We start from the raw sequence: 14,825 nt of genomic DNA, 5'->3' as shown, positions 1-14,825 counted from the left end.
TTTGACATGGCCCTGGGCAAACTGCCGATACTGCGATGCCACCTGGCCCCGATCCGGGCCTCTTGCTGTCATATCACTGCCTTCCTCCTTCTCACAGACAGCAGAATGCCCCCTGGGCGAGAGAACAGGCCAAAAGGCAGACAGATCCTCGCACCTACCGCGGCGTAGACACGTCTCCGACTAACACCCATCATCCGACATAACGACGACTGCGCATACGAAGCAATCCATATCCGCGTGTATTGGTGGCGACCAACGTACTCGTTCATGTCGGCTTCTGGGACTGTTATGTCTCTGGTGCCCTGCAACTGTGCGTCTAACAGCCGTGTGCATGCGTCTGGGAAGTCCCGAAGAAGAGGAAGAACCAGCAGAAGCAAACAGCCAACAGCCAGCCATCAGTTGACGTCTAGTCTTGTTCTCTCTCTGCCTGAAGGGGCGTCGTTGCTGGGTAAGAAAGAACACCGTCCTGAGCAAACAATGTCTATTCACAGCCTCTACGCAGTCCCGAGGCTCTCGTTCCACAAGATATATAAACGACAAACACGCCTGCTGTGTCTATCCATATCCTCACTCAAGCTTCATCCAGCAAATCCCCTATCAAGAGCAACACTCAAAACACGCACTACAGACAGCTTCTTTTGGCCAATTTCGAGCTTTCGCAAAGCATCCTTTCTCCTTGCTGATCTAGACATCTACATCCTTGATCGTTGATATTGAGGCGGAACTACAATCTTTGCTCGCGCTAGGAAGATCCCGAAGGCAGAGTCTCGTATGCACGAACCATCTACGGCAGCCCGCAGTTTGAAGCAAACAATACTGACAGATATTATGCCTCCTCTTAGTGAGCCAATTCTAGAAAGGAGTACTTTCTCTACCAGAGATCCGTGCCTCTATCCTCCGTTCTCCATCTTCTCCATTCTACGCCAACGAAACAATCAATATGTGTGTTTGGATCGTTCGACAGTACTACACCCACTGTGGCTGCACCATCACGGAGACTCACCGCAAGCCGGCTTGTGGCTGCTCTAAGATCGAGGACCAAGGCACTCAGTCATGGGAAGACTACTGCGGGCGACCCGAGTGCCCCAACCCGGCCCGTTGAGGAATCACCAACATGTGGCGTCAATAGCACGCTCAACTGCCGTCCTCGCGGCCAGCTGTGTATAGTTTTGCAGCTTTGTTTCGTCTCTTCTCTTTCCTTGCTTTCTTCTTTTCTCATTTCATCTTCCTTTCAGCTTTCATCTCCTTCTATTCTTGACTTTCCTTGTCCAATCCTTTTTTACACTTTCCAGTTTTTTTTTCCCTTATATCCTCACCATCTTCTTTTCTTCATCTTTCTCTACGATTTACTTATAGACAAAAGTCCAGCGCCCTAGCAGTCGGCCCAGGCTTATACAGCCCCTGATGCCGGCTTCACTTCTCTCAAGAGGAGTGCCCAGGCCTTCCGTCTCTGATACTTTTTTCTCTTTTCTTCTTTTCTTTCATTGATTCTCTTACCTATTTCATCTTTCTATATTTGTATTTTTTTCCCTTCCTCCCCGCACCCCACCCATCAACGACACATGCTTTCGTCTTTCCTTTGCCCTTGATTCTTCCCACTTGCTTCCTTTCTTACAGTCTCGTTGAGTTTGCCGGGAGGGTTCGATTGTCTTGTACGCTGGATGAATGATGGCTCATGTAGATAGTCAAATGGTTATGAGGCAACGATTGGGTAGTGTGGATTTGCGAGGAGCCCTTCTTTGCCTATACCTACCTTGGGCCGCAAAGCCTACAGCATCATACAAAATCGAACAGCGGTGTATCATTTCTGCGCTTCTTTTGCTCTTTCTTTTTCCCTGAATGACGTTCTAATTCTTCAATTGCCGTTTTGAGGTGTCTGCCTCGTGGGCCAAGTGGTCAAAATCCAAAGGCCGTTGGTCAACCAACAACACATAGCCAGGCCGCATATGCGGCCGCAGCCCCCTTTGGAGCTAACTGGCCACAGCCACCATGTCAGGGACGAAAGTCGATTATAATTAGCTTCTTACGCCCCGAAATCCATGGTTTTTGGCCACCTCTACCGCCTGGTTTCATCCTCTATGCTGCCCATCGACTGGCTGCGAGAACTTTTGCGCCCTGTCAAGGGGGAATTGCGGCTGGCGCGCTGATCGGAAAGTTATCACAGGATACGGCCTTCTTCCCCACAAGAGCCTCCTCCCCCCAGCTTTGCCGACGGCGCGGGCGGCGGCGGCCACAAAAAGCCCAGGTTACGCAGTGTCAGCAGCTGGCCGGCGTTTGGCTAGCCGTGGGAGAAAAGAGTCCCCCTGTGGCTGTCTTGCGTTTTGCTTCTGGACGGGGTGAGGTCAAGCTGCTCTCTCTCTCATGTCGATATCGTGAGCCGTTTGCCATGGCACCGCTTTGGTGGATGGCTGCAAGTGCAGGTTTTCCTTTGATATGCATGTGCCTTGTCTGTGCGCCTTGTTTGGCGGCACGGCTTTCTTTGTGGGCATCCCGTCGATACGAGATATCTCGGCGCGGAGGGCCCCTTTGTGACGATGTTGATGACGGTGCTGTTTAGGAGGGGATGTGAAGTGCCTTCCTTCCTGGCACCGAGAGCTCGCTTGTCCTGGGCCCTTGACTTATGTCTGAAAGGCAAGGGCATAGTGAGGATGACATGTTGCCTTGGGAAATATACGGAGCTGTCGTCAGCTAAGTCACAGCGGCCGTGCATTCTATACGATACAAAGTTGTTTCTCTTTCTGCACGCGCGAGCCACGAGAACATCTTGCAGCACGGTCTTGCTACCTAAGCATGCACAACATGCCGACAGCGGCCACACCCGGCAGCGGTACGAAAATACTAACACGGCCGCTTCCCGTCCCGTCTCTCAGCCGTGTTCTTAGTGAAGCTATTTTGTTCTTCCGCGATGGCTTGTGGCAGGGAGTGTAAGCTTAATTATATTAGTATGTGGAAGTGAGTGGCGGCGCGGGAGAGCGGGGAGAAACGTTGCAATGGGCACGGGTAGTTGAATGGGTTGATGTGCAAGCACAGACCCGGACACACGGCAGGATAATACGAGTTGGGGAACGGTGTTTGTTGAGGGTAATGCAGGAAGACAGGATGGAAAAAAAAAAAACTTGAAAATCATACTTTGTTTGAGGGGGGCATGGCGGAGAGGGCTGCTTATTGTTGTGTGTGTGTGTTTTTTTTTTTTTTTTTTTTCTTTTTTTTTTCTATTTGCGTAGCGATGGGAGATGAGGAATACGTGCCATCTCCTTGTTCTATGGGCGCAAACACGAGAGAGAGATTTAACTTGGACGCATACAGGAGACGGTCGATATGGCATGTGCTATTTTGGAGAAAGAAAAAAAAAGGTACAGAGTACAGGGATTTATGAAATATCATGGACGATTCAACGAGCAATTCTTTTTTTTTCACAGACATCTCGCGATTTGCCCTTGTGTGATTGACGGTTCGGAATAGTGCTCTGCCTTTGGACGTTTTCGTCCTGTTCTTTGTTCTGCTCAAAAGTAACATGTTCTCATACGTTGACACCCGCGATATTCGTGTGAGATTATGGCCATGATCACATGATCTCTTGGAGATGCGTGAATGCATGCATAGTCCTGACAAGGGGCTTTGAGCCAAGCGGGCGCCATTTTTTGGGAGGAGAGATGGTCCGGGACGGTTTTGGATGTGGCAGTTATGCGGGAGGATCTTCTCATTGAATGAAATGACACTGGAAATGTAATGGTGAGGATGAAGTGAGCTATGTTTGATTGGTGAGGTGGGATGCATCAGTTGTCTTTTTGAGTTTTGGAGTCATAAGGTCAGCGGCATGCGATGAAGTTTACGAGGGGAACCCTAGGACCTTTACAAGTCAACAGAGAATCAGCAAGCATTCGTCGATGGCAAGGGCCCATCGCATCAAGACCGATAACGCGTCATGGTCAATAGGCCGTCCAATTGCTCATTCAGCTGTCCTATAATGATGACATCCTTTAGAGTCCTTCCTCCGCTGTGTCCATTATCCTGTTCCGCTTTTCTCTTTGCAATCTGATTCCAATCTGGGTGAGCATTCCATCCCCTGGGTGACCACTTCTTTTGGTCCAAGCTGGTGACCATGGCAAACGCCTTTTTCTTCTTCTCCTCTCATTCTCTGCGTCTAGTATACATGTCCAGCTACCAAGGCCTGCCGTCATACCCTCCCTCTAATCTCTCTCTGTTGATTAGACTGCGCGCATCGATGAAAACTGCGTTTTTTTTTTTTTTTGTGTGGTTTATTGGTTTTCTTATTCACTTTCGGCTTTTGCCACTGACTGCATAAACGTCTATCATGCTCGAGACCCCTCAATCCCTTTTCACCAGGAGAACCTATAGGAAATAAATAAAAAAACACGTAAAGAAAAAAGGACAACCTGATGGCCGACAGCGAACAAGAAAATTGCGTGTCGTGCGCATTACGGGAAAAATCAGTCGTTAGCCGGGGAATTAGGTGAACTGCAGCAATTTGGTTAGTCATAGGTACACAATGTTTTGGAGATGAAAGAGACTCACTATTGGTTTCCAGAAGCTCCCGGGCCAGGGGTCCGGGGAGAGAATGATGGAGAGGTGGGTGAGTAGCTGGGGCTGGTGGGAGATTGTTGCGTCCCAGGGCTCTTGGAGAAGCTGGGACTCGTAGGCGAGTAAGCCTCGGGAGAAGTGGGAGACCAAGACGGGGAGGCAGGAGAGTATGAGGGAGAGGTAGCGCCAACTCCGTGAAGGTTGGGAGAGGCCGGGCTGTAGTTGGGACTGGCGGGCGAGTAGCTAGGCGAGGTGGGAGAGTTGAACTGAGCCGGCGACGTGGGCGAGTAGTGTCTCGGCGATGAAGGAGACGCAGGCGAGTAGCTTGGCGATGTCGGGCTGTAGTTGGGGCTGGCTGGGCTTGTGGGACGCAGCATGGGTGACGTTGGCGAGAAGGATGGGGAAGAAGGACTAAACGACGGAGACGTCGCATATCGCCCAATGCCGCCATCGATCATCGGAGACGTCGGAGAGTAACCCGCGTTGGGCGACGTGGGAGAGTAGCCACCCATGCCCGAGCTGAAAGGCGATGTCGGAGAGGTGCTGAACGGACTGGTGGCTCCCCGCATAGAGTACGGGCTCATGGACCCGATGCCGCCAAAGCCGCCGCCGCCATAGTCGGTTCCGAATCCAGCGGGCGTTTCCGAACCCGCGCCCTGGATGGGCGAGAAGTTTCCAGCCGCAGGAGAGTTGAGGCTGAGGTAGCCGGAGTCGCCCATGGGAGACCCGGTGTCGTACGGCGTAGCCGCACCCTCGACGTCTCCTTCCTTGACAGGCATGCCGGGCATGAGACCCATGCGAGAGTTGTCCGAGATAACCGTTTCCAGCATCTTCGGGTCAAGGTAGACATCAAAGTTGCCCGTGCCCATGGGGGCCATCTGGCCAAGCATGACGTTCTCAGAAATGCCCCGGCAGTCGTCAAGCTCACCAGTAGCAGCCGCCTCGAGAAGAATCTCGACAGTCTCCTCGAAAGAGCATCGCATCAGGGCACCCGTATCCGCTCGGTTGATTCCGTGACGAGTCACGGCAGAAATACTTCCGCGGTACGTCATGACATCGCAGAGCAGAGCAATGTGTCGGTGGTTGACGTAGGAACCGTCAAAGGCCAACACAGCCGTCAGCTCCTTGACCAAGGCAGCTCGAGTACCTTCGATACCAAAGACCTCGATGATCTGCCACAGGTCGTTGGTGTACGTTCGTGTGGGATCAACTCCGGGAACGGCCAGGACTTCACGGAGAGCCGAGCCGCTAGTGTCCAGATACCATTGAGTGCATCGGGGATCGTCCTTGAGCGCAAGCTCAGATCCGTCAGCGGCCTCAACAAGACGAGTGCCCTTGGTCAAGAAGGCTCTTTCGACGCCAGGCACACCTCGCAGCGTCAAAGTGTCCAGGAGATGGGCCTCGAGTCGCTTGAGCATCACGTCATCTTCAATCTTCTTCTCGCCGTCCTCGTCCTTTTCGTCTTGGCGAATGGTGCGGATGCGGATGACTTGCTCATCAGCGTTGTTGTCGCTGAAGATGACGGCCAAATCATTGGGATACTCTTCCTTGATGCGCTGGGCGACGTCGTCAATCTTGATTTCCTTGTCGAGCAGTTTCTGCCTGTCAAGCGTGATGCGCAAAAGCCACCTCGACTGTTGATCGATGGTGTCTTGGCTGTCGTCAGGGATCAAGAAGTAGGACTCGACCATATCGAGATCCTCCGGAATGGTGGTAGACTGGACGTCTGGATCATAGTAGATCTCAGTGACGGAAGTAATCGACCGCAGATTGGTATACTCGACTAAACTTCGCAGCTTCTTCGCTTGCTCCTGCTTGGCTAACGGAGTGTCCAGATAAACTGCCATACTAGGCGTCTTGATGTTCTTAGCCAGATTGAGAATTTCCTTGAGACGAGGCACGCCGAGCGTGACGTTCTTGGAAGACACACCAGCAAAGTGGAAGGTGTTCAGAGTCATCTGCGTAGCAGGCTCACCGATGGACTGAGCCGCGAGGACACCCACCATTTCACCGGGGTTAACAAACGACCGATCCCATCGGTTCTGGAGCTCTCCGAGAACATGATCAAATGCCAGCTTATTCAGACGATGCACCTTGACCACCTCTTTGAAGGCCAGTCGAGATCGAAGAAGAGCTTTGAAGAGGATGGTGGCACTAGCATCCGCCTCTTTCGAAATCTGATCCTCGCCTCGGACAATCTTGAGCCTGTTGATGACGTTCCTCACGACGGGGATGACGTCCGAAGGCCTCAAGTTGCTTCGGTCGTTGGCCTTGACGTTGAAGACGCGCTTGGCGGTCTCGATCATGCGACCGATGTTGAGAGGAAGCTGCATCATCTCCTCGCCCATCTTTGGGCGATTGATCTCTCGTACTTCGCGGCGATCGGCCAGAAGTTGATCCCACTCTTCGTCGAGCAGAGCCATGGAGGCCTTGTCACCAGTCAACTCATTGCCATACTCGTAGTCCTTTCTGAACCAGTCTGGCGGGTTGGCCAGGTCAAGGCGATACTTCTTCTCGAACGCTTCGTCAGACATCTTCACGATGCCAAGCTTCTGCTTCTCAATGCACATGGCATCGAGACCGTCTTCGCCGTAGAGGAACTGAATAATGTCACCAAGGGAGTTGCGCACGGTACCGTCATACTGAGCATTGAGATCTTCCAGAGCCTTGACCAAACGTCGCTGAATGTAACCAGTCTCGGCTGTCTTGACGGCCGTATCAATGAGACCCTCGCGACCAGCCATGGCGTGGAAGAAGAACTCGCTCGGCGTGAGCCCACGCAGATATGAATTCTCCACAAAGCCACGGGCCTCGGGTGAGTAATCGTCCTTGGTGAAATGGGGCAGAGTCCGATATTTGAAGCCAAACGGAATACGTTTTCCTTCGACAATCTGCTGTCCCACGAGCGCCGTCATCTGAGAAATGTTGATGGACGATCCCTTTGAGCCGGACTCGGCCATGGTCACAGCGTTGTTGGAGTCCTTCAAACTCTTCTGGGTCGTAGTACCAGCCTGGTCACGAGCCATGTTAAGAGCCATGGAGACCTTGTTCTCAAAGGTCGCTCGGACGCTCATGCCAGGCAAGGCTTCCAACTCGTTGTTTGTAGCCATGGCCGTGAGCTTGGCGACCTCTGCCTTTTGGGCGTCAATGTGCGCCTGGACCTTCTCAATGGTCTGCTTGTCCGGAATGGTATCACCGATACCAATGCTGTGGCCGTTCTGCAGCAGCCAGTAGGTAACCACTTGCTGAACCCCGTTAAGGAACGCCATGGCACCTTCTGGTCCCAGCTCGTTGTAGCAGAGATGGATCACACCACCAGAGGCAGAACCGATGTTCTTCTTCTTCATGAGACCATACATGAGCTCACCAGCCTGGATGAGCAGGCCAGCATCCTTGAGAGGAGAGTCAGACTTGTCTTCGGGAGCGTGCAGGCTGATTTCCTTGGGGATGACCATGCTGATGATCTGCTTGCCGGTCCAGCGTGGTCTCGGCTTCAGGATAGCGGGCTGTGGGATGACGCCGTCCCAGTTAGGGACCCAGAGCATGAGATTCATGACCTGGTTCTTATCGAGGAAGGTGTCGCGACGACAGAGCTTGTAGGCGCCAGCAAGCGAGTCCTGGACGATACCCATCAAGGGACCGTTCTTCTGAGGCGAAACGATGTTGTTGGGAACCAAGCAAAGTTCCTTGACCTCGGCACGAGTCTCTTCGCTCTGCGGAACGTGAAGATTCATCTCGTCACCATCGAAATCGGCGTTGTACGGAGACGTCACGGACAGATTGAGACGGAAAGTGGAGTAGGGCATGACGCGGACACGGTGACCCATCATGGACTCCTTGTGAAGCGAGGGTTGACGGTTGAAGATGATATAATCACCGTCCATAAGATGACGCTCAACCTTCCAGCCATACTCGAGAGAAATTTGAGCCGCCCGTCTGTGGTGTCGCAGGTCGATACGGGTCCCGTCGGATCTGATAACGTACTTGGCTCCAGGATGCTCATTGGGACCGTTCTCGACCAGTTGGTGCAACTTGCCAATGTTGTAAGGCGTCACCGTCTCAGGGTAGGTCAGGGTCCGAGCAATACTGCGAGGAACACCGACTTCGTGCAGAGACAGGTTGGCGTCTCCCGTGATGACAGTACGAGCAGAAAAGTCCACACGCTTTCCCATCAAATTGCCTCTCAGGCGGCCCTCCTTTCCCTTGAGACGGGCACGAATGGCCTTGACGGGGCGTCCACTCTTCTGCAGCGCCCGGGGCTGGCCGGCAATGTCGTTGTCCATGTAGGTGGCGACGTGGTATTGCAGCAGCTCTTCGAAATCTCTGGCAATATGCTGAGGCGAGCCCTCACGAATAGCCTGCTTGACGTTGCCATTGGCACGAATTATATCACCAAGCTTGTAGGTCAAGTCGTCTTCGTTGCGCATTCCAGTTCCGGTACCGTCCATGGAGATACTAGGACGCACCGGTGGTGGGGGAACGGGCAGGACGGTGATGATCATCCACTCGGGACGAGCGTAGTCTGAGTTGAGGCCCATGTTGCGTAGATCCTTCTCGGAGATGCGGCGAAGAATGCTGTGGGCCATCTCCGGAGTGATGGGAGCCGTCTCTTTCCGCTTGGGGCCATCCTCCTGGACGACCTCGAAGGCAGCCTTGAGCTGGAGGGCGACCTGTCGAACCTGAGGCTGCACATTGCCGCAGCCACCGTGGCTCTCGACGACGGCCGGCTTCATGCCAGGCGCAAACTCCTCGTCCTTGTTCTTCTCTGACCGGTCGTCATTCTCACACCTCCGCTTCTTCTTGCAGACGGCCCATACCCGCTTGAAGCGGAGCTTTGCATCTCGAGTATTGATTGCTGCGACAAACTCGGGATCGCTCTGGGAAATTTCAGGTTAGCATCCAGTGAGGCAAACGCTTCATGGAAGAGAGAAGACCAACTTCATCAGCCAGCACCTTGCTACAGTTGTGGCAGACAATTTCCAAGATCTTCTTGACTTTCTTGATGAAGCCAGGGTGGTACACCGGCTTGGCCAGTTCGATGTGTCCAAAGTGGCCAGGGCACTCGCCCATCGCCTGCGTGCACGTCTTGCACTTGAACTGCCGGTCGATGGAGCCGAGCAGAGGGTCGTTGAGGCCACCGTCGCGCGGCTTCGTGCCGCCTTCCTCCATCGTCTCTGGGTACAGAATGTGGGCCACGCTCATGCTCTTGATCTCTTCGGGAGACATGAGGCCGAACTGGATCTCCTGCACCGTCTTGAGCGGAGCGCTCGAGTGGGTGAAGTAAAGGTTCGCCATTTTCAACGGTCGTTACTGATTTTCAATCGAAGAGCTGAAAAGGATCGGTGTGGGCGGCAAATGCAGCACGCGCCTTGTGGTCGCGATAAAGGTGCCAAGCGCAAGAGAAAACACTGGGAATCCCGAGCAGCGACAGTTTCCAGTCGCGGAAAGTCGAAAAATCGATGCCTCGAGCGGTTGTGAATTGTTGAGAGATGACGCTCTCTCGATCGCCAGTCCTGGCCACCAGGCCCAGGAGAACCTCACGGCTGGTCTCCCCCGTCGTCACCAGCGCTGAAGCCGTATCAACACGTAAATCGCAGGTCGTCGGCTCGAATCGTGTCCTTCGCGGCGGTTCCAGGCGTCAGACTCGATGCCCGACACGCTTGGTGATGAAGGTGAACCGGGGGCAGAGGTTTTGTCGTGGTTGAAGGCGAAACGAACACAGGCCCGAAAGTTTGGATGGACGTGAGGCGCTTGTTGCCTCGATGCCGCTAAACCGTATGTGGACAATCCGCCTCCTTGCACCCTCAACAGTTTCTGCCTCAGGCATCTGCTGAATAATGGGTGGGGTGCAATTGCTTTCTGCGGCTCACGGTGGAAGCGAGAAGAAGAGGACAATAAGAAGCAGCGTCAACTGAGGCATGTTGTGCACAGAAAATTCTCATTATTTTTGGCGCTGGCGATTATTAAGCAGATCGTCTCTCATTCAAGTGCAGCGTTTCCTCAGCCATTTCGCCGGTGACTCATGCTGTCGGATCTAAGTTTCACATTGGCCTCACATGCTCGGTTGCCACAATGCTCTACAGTAGAGCGCCCAATTGATGTGGCGTCTACAAATCATTATCTATGCCCTCGTCCTCTGTCAAAGTATGTAAACGAAGGTAAAAAGAGGGAAAACGCCGTCCAGCCTACCCAATCCAATTGAGCAACCCATTACTTCTTCTTGCCTTTTCCTCCCCTAGCTCCAGCCTTCTTGCGCACCGGCGCCGCAGGTTCTGCCCCAGCACTCAGATCAGCCTGGCTCTCCCCAGGGCTCCTCCGCCGCATTGTCCCGGTCGAAACGGCAACGAACTCGTCTTCGCTATCGCTCTCGCCAAGGTTGAATAGGATGGGCATGCGGAAATTAGCGAGGTCCTCCTCCTCTTTGGTGGGATCGGCTGTTAGCACGTCGACATCTTCGTCCTCTGCGTCGAGCCGTCTCCTGTGGATCTCTTCCTGAGCGTATATGTCGAACTCGTCCTCCCGCTCCATGTACTCGACGTTTTCTTCGACCTCTGCAAAGTCCGGCGCCAGCGCCGACCACTTTTGCGGACTGATGACGGACCATATGTATATGCGGCCGGTTTCCAGGCCGCATGCCGCCAGGAGCGGGCGAGAAGGGTGCCATTCTATGACGCCCTGCTCCTCCTTGGGATCTTTGAGCATGCAAACTAAGCTGCCGTGATTCCTCTCCCAAACGTAGAGTTCGTGATTGTTATAGGTGGACGCGGCTACGTATTCGCCCGTTGCGCTAAACGTAACATGATTCCAGGACAATTTGTTCACAACGTCTTGGAATTTGTGCTCCAAGGGCAGCTGTATTGTGTCGGGGTCGAGGTCGTCCACTGCGAGGTTTGGTATTCGAAACGTTCGGATAATTCGATCTTGTGAATTGACCAGCAAGTCTCGGCCAGACGACGTTATCCTCATGGTAGTAATGACCCCAGTGCATATCTTCTCCGAGTATATGATTTCGAGTGTCTTGGCGTCGATTATGTTCAGTTTGCCTTTGCTCGTGCCTGCAATGATGTGATCGCCGGTTGCCGTCCAGATGGCTGATGTTGTCATCTGCTTTGCGTCTTCTTTCGCTTGCTTCTCCTTGAGAGCAAGGTCGCTGTCGGCGTTTGACCGCTTCGGCGCTGACGGGAGAACGCGTTTGACGTCGACCGGCTCGGAGATGTCGACCAGCAACGGCTGCTCTTCGAATAGCGACGCGACAAAGAGATTACTAGGTAGGGCGATGTAAGTAAACTGGTCAAAACGGCGCGTCGTGGAACTGGATTGCGAAAATGCAAGAGCCACATACTGATTCCATGGATGGAGCTCGGCCATGTACGCTGGAGCGCGAAAGCGCACCTCGCGATGCCGATGCCCGGTCTCGAGGTCCCAGAGGATGGCCTTCCAGCCTTGACACGTTGACAGCAGATACCGCCCGCATCTGGACCAGCTCAGGAATGTGATGCTCTTGTTGTGGCCTCTCATTTTGAGGGCAACTCCCATCGTCTCCAAGTCCCAAACAACAACGGTCCCGTCCACCCGGCCAGAGGCAAGGTAGTCGCCCGTGCGGTTGAACCTCAGCATTGTCGCATGGCCGGACCGGATCGTGCTCGTCATGCTCTCAGGATAATCCTGGAGGAGGTAGTCGTCCGAAAGTAGCAGATTCATCGTCGCGGTAGCAATGTTGGGCCTATTCGGGAGATGCAGAGCAACATGGTAGAGGAGACGCGAGAAGGCTGCGAGGAGCTCCCGTGTGAAAGCACGGCCTGAGCTGCAAGGCTGACGAAAAGTTGCTGCTTTGTCGCAGTTATGCGCCACAGGAGGGGTGTGTCTAGCATGCTACTTGACAAGGCAACGAACTGAGGAGCTCTGAAAACGCGGAATTACTGCAAAAAGCTCCACCGCGGGGATGTGCGCTCCCTCAGGTTTTAGCATGACGCACAAGTACTTGGTATCTCTTCCAAAGAAGACCGCAACAGACTCTTTTCTTTCCATTATCTTTCAAGAGCTCAGACACTATATGCCTCGGTCCCGGAATGGCAAACTCAAAGTACGGCAATATCGGTCTTTCGTTGCGTCCCAAAGGCGTCACATGCTAAATGATGTTACCAGATTTGAGTATGTTCGAAACTTCGAGCAGCCGGACTCCCTCTTGCCCAACACATGGATCGTAGTTCGCATAGATGGGAGGGGATTCACAAAGTAATGACACGGACGAGAAAGCCACTTGCTAGAGCTTCAAATATTAACATGTGGGATCAAGGATGTGTGCCAAGTATGAGTTCGAAAAGCCAAACGACCGGAGAGCACTTGATCTCATGAATGCTGCGGCCAAGGCTGTTGTGACTGATCTACCGGAGATCACCATCGCATATGGAGTCAGTGACGAATACAGGTATTCTTTCCTTCACCCTCAAGTCAAAACAGAATCACCCGCTTATACAGCCTAACCCGCTTCAGCTTTGTCTTTCACAAGTCTTGCAATCTCTTCGAGAGGAGAGAAAGGTCAGATGAGACTACCTACCCTACAATCCACCACCAACTGACTGAGGTTCCAGCAAACTTGTCAGCACGGTTGTCTCGACATTCACGGCAAACTACGTCTACTTCTGGCCAACCTTCTTTCCCGACACGCCGCTTTCTCTCCCTCTCCCGACGTTTGATGGTCGAGCCGTCTGCTACCCGGCGGTGCAGAATCTCCGGGATTACATGAGCTGGAGGCAGGCTGACTGTAAGGCGACTTTGACGATACCAACAGGATTTTCCGCTAATGAACAACATAGGTCACATTAACAACTTGTACAACACAGCCTTTTGGAAGCTGATACAGCTTGGAGGCCTCGACAACAAAGAGGCTGAAAAGACACTTGCAGTGCGTCCGCTCTATCAAACCTGCAATTGAATACTGACCTGGATGCAGGGAACGTTGGCTGCGGATAAGAACGAAATACTGTTCTCTCGGTTTCACATTAATTATAACAACGAACCTGAAATCTTCAGGAAAGGGAGTGTCGTATTCAGAGACGTGAGACTCCCATGCGTATGGTGAATTGGCATGTCAGGGCTAACAGATACAGTACGAACTGGCCGAACCCGGCACCAACAACGCGGCGGCAGCAGCAGATGCTCTCGCCGAGCCAGCCGTGCAATCAAAGTCGCAGGCTGAAAAGGACAAGAAGCGCAGAGCCAAGGCGAAAGTGGTGGTGGAGCACGTAGACATCATCAAGGATGAGTTCTGGGACAGGCGGCCTTGGATCTTGTCCGGCAAGCCGGGCCAGCCTGGCAAGGCGTCCAAAGAAATACAAACTTGAAACGCTCTCTCTCTATTTGGGTATCCCTTGTGGTTGAAAAACAATACTCAAACTCCCTGCTAATGCGCCGTCTATGATTGTACCTCTCAAGTGATTCTCCCCATTAACTGCCCGCAGCCTTCTTCTTTTCCAACTCCTTTCTCCTGCGCTTTTCCACCTTCCGAGCACGCTTCAGCCGCTTCTCTTCCGCCGTGCTGCTGTTGGAGTCTGAAGTATCCTTCTTCGCCTCTGCTCTCCTTAGCCTTCTTTCAGCTTTTGCTGCTCTTCTTAGCGCGCGCGCCTCTTTTCGTTTTCTTCTCTCCTCTTTTCGGGCCCTTTTCTCTTCTTTGCTTTCCTTCTTGGGCTTTGTAGATTTCGTCTCTTTTGAAGACGCCGTCTTCTTGTCGTCGCTCTTCTCGGACTCGGTGCTGGTCGAGCCGTCCGTCAAATCTGGAGTAATCGTTCCTTGCAGGAATCCACCTCGAACAAAGGATGCGTAGATGGAGTATTTCGATACGCGTCCTGGGTCTAGGGCATTGAGCTTCCCGGTGGTCACTGTCTGCTCAACCTTGCCTTCTTTAGACGTGTCGAGACCTTTCAGCTGTTCGTCGAAGGCGTCCATCCACCATAGATCGCTTGTGAAGTGCTTTGTGTTCCCAAGACCCTTTGTGTTGGTCTTGCGGTTGAGGAGGAGCGGCTTGGCGAGGCCAATTGAGTCGTCGGTCTTGTGCAGGGAATGGCCGGTTCCGCGCCAGCCTTGGGCGGAAAGAAGCGCATGCGCATCCATTGTGTCGAGGGGGTTGATGGTACGGTTACCGTACCTGGGTATTGAAGGACCGTGCTATCGTTGGGGAGGACAATTCGACATGAGGCTTTGTGGTATGAGAGATTGTTGTGGCTTCACTTCTGGACGGCGCCGTTGGCTGGCTGGCAGCTCTTGAGTGCGCTGGTAGGAAGAAA

The 14,825-nt window shown here is 53.1% G+C and overlaps 5 protein-coding genes across 5 annotated transcripts; 2 read left to right on the top strand and 3 right to left on the bottom strand.

Annotated features, from left to right (window-relative positions):
- Window positions 1–477: 477 nt before the first annotated feature.
- CCMA1212_009959 (uncharacterized protein) lies at window positions 478–711 on the top strand (the record flags this gene model as incomplete). The annotated part of the gene is made up of 1 exon (XM_073707020.1): window positions 478–711. The coding sequence occupies one exon, from the start codon at window positions 478–480 to the stop codon at window positions 709–711; it is 234 nt and encodes a 77-aa protein (XP_073554491.1).
- A 3,740-nt stretch (window positions 712–4,451) lies between these two features.
- Window positions 4,452–9,837, bottom strand: CCMA1212_009958 (DNA-directed RNA polymerase II subunit RPB1; the record flags this gene model as incomplete). The annotated part of the gene is made up of 3 exons (XM_073707019.1): window positions 4,452–4,479; window positions 4,537–9,419; window positions 9,481–9,837. 3 exons carry the CDS (start codon window positions 9,835–9,837, stop codon window positions 4,452–4,454), a joined length of 5,268 nt encoding a protein of 1,755 aa, XP_073554492.1.
- Window positions 9,838–10,752: 915 nt separating this feature from the next.
- Window positions 10,753–12,243, bottom strand: CCMA1212_009957 (Set1 complex component swd1; the record flags this gene model as incomplete). Its single annotated transcript, XM_073707018.1, has 1 exon — window positions 10,753–12,243. The coding sequence occupies one exon, from the start codon at window positions 12,241–12,243 to the stop codon at window positions 10,753–10,755; it is 1,491 nt and encodes a 496-aa protein (XP_073554487.1).
- Window positions 12,244–12,839: 596 nt separating this feature from the next.
- On the top strand, window positions 12,840–13,886 carry CCMA1212_009956 (uncharacterized protein; the record flags this gene model as incomplete). Its single annotated transcript, XM_073707017.1, has 6 exons — window positions 12,840–12,970; window positions 13,021–13,080; window positions 13,134–13,306; window positions 13,359–13,447; window positions 13,496–13,600; window positions 13,653–13,886. The coding sequence occupies 6 exons, from the start codon at window positions 12,840–12,842 to the stop codon at window positions 13,884–13,886; spliced, it is 792 nt and encodes a 263-aa protein (XP_073554488.1).
- A 103-nt stretch (window positions 13,887–13,989) lies between these two features.
- CCMA1212_009955 (uncharacterized protein) lies at window positions 13,990–14,652 on the bottom strand (the record flags this gene model as incomplete). The annotated part of the gene is made up of 1 exon (XM_073707016.1): window positions 13,990–14,652. One exon carries the CDS (start codon window positions 14,650–14,652, stop codon window positions 13,990–13,992), a length of 663 nt encoding a protein of 220 aa, XP_073554486.1.
- Between the last annotated feature and the right edge of the window lie 173 nt (window positions 14,653–14,825).

This window comes from Trichoderma ghanense (assembly GCF_004382785.1).
Source record: "Trichoderma ghanense strain CCMA-1212 chromosome Unknown scaffold_20, whole genome shotgun sequence".
In the NCBI taxonomy this organism is placed as follows: domain Eukaryota; kingdom Fungi; phylum Ascomycota; class Sordariomycetes; order Hypocreales; family Hypocreaceae; genus Trichoderma; species Trichoderma ghanense.
This window is presented reverse-complemented; position numbering and strand designations above follow the sequence as displayed.